This window comes from Gossypium hirsutum, chromosome A03, assembly GCF_007990345.1.
Source record: "Gossypium hirsutum isolate 1008001.06 chromosome A03, Gossypium_hirsutum_v2.1, whole genome shotgun sequence".
In the NCBI taxonomy this organism is placed as follows: domain Eukaryota; kingdom Viridiplantae; phylum Streptophyta; class Magnoliopsida; order Malvales; family Malvaceae; genus Gossypium; species Gossypium hirsutum.
This window is the reverse complement of record NC_053426.1, coordinates 3,862,254-3,866,170: the sequence shown is the minus strand read 5'-3', so window position 1 is coordinate 3,866,170 and position 3,917 is coordinate 3,862,254. Positions and strand designations below refer to the sequence as shown.

At 34.0% G+C, this 3,917-nt stretch overlaps 1 protein-coding gene across 1 annotated transcript; it reads left to right on the top strand.

Moving 5' to 3' along the window:
- The first annotated feature begins 342 nt into the window (after positions 1-342).
- Positions 343-3,653, top strand: LOC107963799 (probable E3 ubiquitin-protein ligase RHB1A). The gene is made up of 5 exons (XM_016900272.2): positions 343-573; positions 1,548-1,700; positions 2,320-2,752; positions 2,850-2,959; positions 3,053-3,653. Exons 2-5 carry the CDS (start codon positions 1,632-1,634, stop codon positions 3,080-3,082), a joined length of 642 nt encoding a protein of 213 aa, XP_016755761.1. The 5' UTR covers positions 343-573; positions 1,548-1,631; the 3' UTR covers positions 3,083-3,653.
- Positions 3,654-3,917: the final 264 nt, after the last annotated feature.

The window sequence follows — 3,917 nt, the reverse complement described above, 5'->3', positions numbered from 1 at the left end:
AGTCCCTCTCAAAAAAATTGGAGCAATTTAATCTCTGTTAAATTTGAAATTAAGTAATTAAGAATAATTAATCACGACGTTAATATCTTTTGTCATTTGTACATAATTTTGATTGATATAGCAAAATATTTAACTCTTAATGTTTACAAGCTTTGTAAATTTGGTCATTATTCTAAAAAATTCAACAAATTTAGCCTCAACATTACACAAATGTTGCATCGGGGCATTCAATCAAAAGGGATTAACTTGAGACTAATTGTCTTTAATTGCTCACTTTCGAAATTAAAAGGGATTAACTTGCTCTGATCTTTTATAGGGACCAATTTGCTCAATATCAAAATCAGAAGGGACTGGAGATGTCTTTTTACCAAAACAATTCTGCAGGATTCAATTTTAATGGAAAGTCTTCCTTTCTCACTGAAACTTGTTCTTTCTACACGAAACAAGCATATAACAGTTACACGCTCTAAAATAATGAAATAGAATCACGTTATTTTTTTAATTTTTTTAATTCTTTTTAAATTTTCACAGGGAATTCTTGAATTAATTTCCAATCCAGGTTTCGATCAACAGGTATCCTCTTCAATTTTTTTCCTCATTGGAATATGGCTTCCCTATCTTCTTGATTGAATAATGGTTTTCTCTAGGGTTTTTTTAGTAAGCATAAGTTGATTAATTTTTCCCTCTTGTTAGCTCTTGGATTGTTGAGTTATTGATAAATTCTACTGGGTTTTTTCTCAATCTTGTGAAATCTAGTTGTTTGGCTTTAGCTATTGATTTTCTGTTTTTTTTTTCAATGTAAGATTCTTTTTCTACTATTACACTATCAATTTCAGCTATTTCGATGCCTTTTCTTATTGGATTAATTGCTTGCTGATGAAGAATAACTGTAGGCAATTCATTCTTGGTTTTTTTTTTTTTATATATTGAATGTACCTATTTGTTATTACCATTATTTCAGCACATGGGTTATTTATGTTGGGGTTTATCACAATCTTGTTTGTTTTTCAGTTTAGTTCATTGGTCTATTTGGATTATGTTGTAGTTCTTGATGTGGAATTATAGCAGGACAGTTGAACTGAAAAGGGTTAAGGTCTTTGAACTTGGTTCATGTTGATTTTGGTTTTACATCAACATTCTGCTACTACTGTTGTTCAGAGCCTGCAAACTTTTGTATGTCTAGATGAAGAGTGAAATACCAGCGAGCTTGACTTTGTTTTAGGATCTTATTCATGTTTTCTATCATCAGTGTGCTTGTATATGATAAGTATATGAAAGAAGCCAGGTAATTTTTTATTACTTTCTGTTGGGTTTTACTTTTGTTCTATGAACTTCATGCTGTTGATTTTTTTTCTGGAAATTCCATTAGATAATGGCATTTGTAGATCTGTGAACCACATCAAACTGCCTCTATTTTTGCCTTATTAGTTACAATAGCTTTCATGTTGTCATGTGGAATTTGGGATGCTTATTGTTTACTGAGCTTACTGGATCGATTAATATTCTGTTTATGTATTCAAAAGTGATTTTAATCTTTTTCTGAACAGATTCTCTCAGCTCGTGATGGTGTTGGATTCTAATGTAATGAGTAACAAGTAGTGTTATATGGGCTGCAGACAGAAGGGAAAGGAATGGGTGGTTGTTGCTGCTGTTGCTCTTCTAGAGGAGTTGAAATAAGTAGTGCACCAGCATATTATTATGTCAGTAAAATTTTCTTCCTATGTCTAATTGTTTTTCTCGATTTTCTGCTTTTAGTTTTTTCAGCCTGACCTTCTTATCCTTACTTCTCACGCTGCAACTAGCTTTGTATGTTTTGAACTCGGTTTCAGCTAATCCTGTCGGTGTAGAGTACTATATATTTTATGAAGTGCCACACTGCAGAATTTCTTGGGTGAATGCATGATGTAGAACAAAATGAGTTTGAAGCACTTGAGAGTATCAAAATGTTTTAAACTCGCTGAAATGTTGGGCCCCTTTATTTTTAATGGATGTCTGGATGGAACTGATTATAAACTTTTTGTCACTCTTATTGAGTTGCTCAAGAATCATGACCTGATCACAAATTCACCATTACTAGTTGCTCATCTGTCATTACCTGCCCGCCTGTACTTAATACTAAAACGGGTCAGAGTTAAACTGTAGAACAACCTGAGGTTAGAAATGAATATCCAGAAGTCCTTGTTGACCTGTCCACTCTCATGCTTATTATTTATTAGGAACTAGTTGATCCCTATGCAAAGTTAACTATATTGAACTAATTGCTTATCATATTGAATGCATTTTCGTTATCTTTGTTTGAGTTGAATTTTCTTCTAACAGTACCCACAAGCCTCAGATGAGCATGTTCCTTTATCATATCACAATGTTGCTGCCTCTGCCCTCTCAACCGGGCTCCTGGTTAACACAAATTTGGAGGTATCTGTTCCTGATGCTTATAGACCTCCGCCTGCTCCAATGCCATTTGATGCAGTTGTAGAACCTCCTCAGACTCCTTCAGTGATCCAAGGAATTCATAACAGTAAGAGCAATGAAACATTGCAAACGACAAATGTAAATTCCAGTCAAGGAACAGTTGCTGTAAATACTCAAGAGACTTCTATAAAATCCAAGAACACAAAGGAAGACTGCAAAGCACAATCCAATACAGAAATTGAATCATTAAAGGGGCTAGAAGTTGATATTTCAAAACCAGTTAAACCAATTGTATCCACAAAGGAGGAGGAGGAGGATGTTTGTCCCACCTGTTTGGAAGGTATATCTTATCCATACATCATTATCTGCTAACTTCTGTTTTGACTTTCAAGTAGTGAGGTTGCTAAAAGACCCTTTTTTTTGTTCTTTCCTGTTAGAGTACGATGCAGAAAATCCAAAAATTATCTCAAAATGCGGGCATCATTTTCACCTTGCATGTATTCTTGAATGGATGGAAAGAAGTGACACATGTCCTGTCTGTGATAAGGTTTATCTTAAAACTATATTCGTCTCTCATAAGTCAATAGGAATTATTCTTTATAACCTAGCGAAATAACAATCCAATTTTCTTATTATGCAGGAAATGATATTCGCCCTACCCACCAATTAGTTTCCTTCTGCCTGATGGACTCAGCTTTAGCTGCTTGAAGTTTGTTGCAAAGGTTACAACTTGCTAAACTCATCAGAATTTTAGTTTTTACTTTTTCCGTGTTTCATCATGTATTTAGTGGCACTGCTGCAGATTTGGCAATTTTTTAGCTTCAAATTTCTTTTTCTTCATTTCCTTCTTAACAAATGAAAAGAAAAGGAGAAAGAAATGCAGAAAAAGTAAACAAAACCAGGTTTGGTACCATTTTAAAATTTAATATTCTTGGCCTATGTGTTACCCTAAATGTTTAGTTCTGGATGTCATTAGTCTCTACTCTCTACCTTCACCAATGAGCGAGTACCCGAAGATGTATAAAATAGGGAACACACTACTACATGCTGGTTTGTAATGCCTTCTTTGTCCAGAAAATCCTGCTTAGTTGCCCATAGCAGCACGTTATCTCTCTCTATGTGTCTCTCTCTCACGCACACACATATTTTTCCATGAGCCTGCAATTCGAATCTTGCAAACCGATATCACCTTTCTTTTGTTGAATTGCTCTTGTAAATGGGATTTGGTTTATTTTCATCTATATTTGATCATCATGTGCAATTGTTTGCTGATGGCTGATGTGCTGCTGCTAGTGTCATCATTGAGTTCATTAAATTTCTTAGAATGGTGAGAATTTTATTTGTGCACTGCAGTGTGTTTTTCCTTTTATTCTTTTGAAATGAATACACTGATATAGGCATTTTTTGTATTTTACATGACTCATGTACTGCATAAAATGTATGATTTTCACAACAAAGTTTTATCATTACAATTTTATTTAGGGATAAATTTTAAAACTACATAT

Excerpts from the sequence above, each read along its gene's own strand:
- LOC107963799 (XM_016900272.2), top strand. The coding sequence starts at position 1,632 with ATGGGTGGTTGTTGCTGCTGTTGCTCTTCTAGAGGAGTTGAAATAAGT. Across the intron at positions 2,753-2,849 it reads TTGTCCCACCTGTTTGGAAG|AGTACGATGCAGAAAATCCA; the intron begins GTATATCTTATC and ends CTTTCCTGTTAG. Across the intron at positions 2,960-3,052 it reads CATGTCCTGTCTGTGATAAG|GAAATGATATTCGCCCTACC; the intron begins GTTTATCTTAAA and ends CTTATTATGCAG.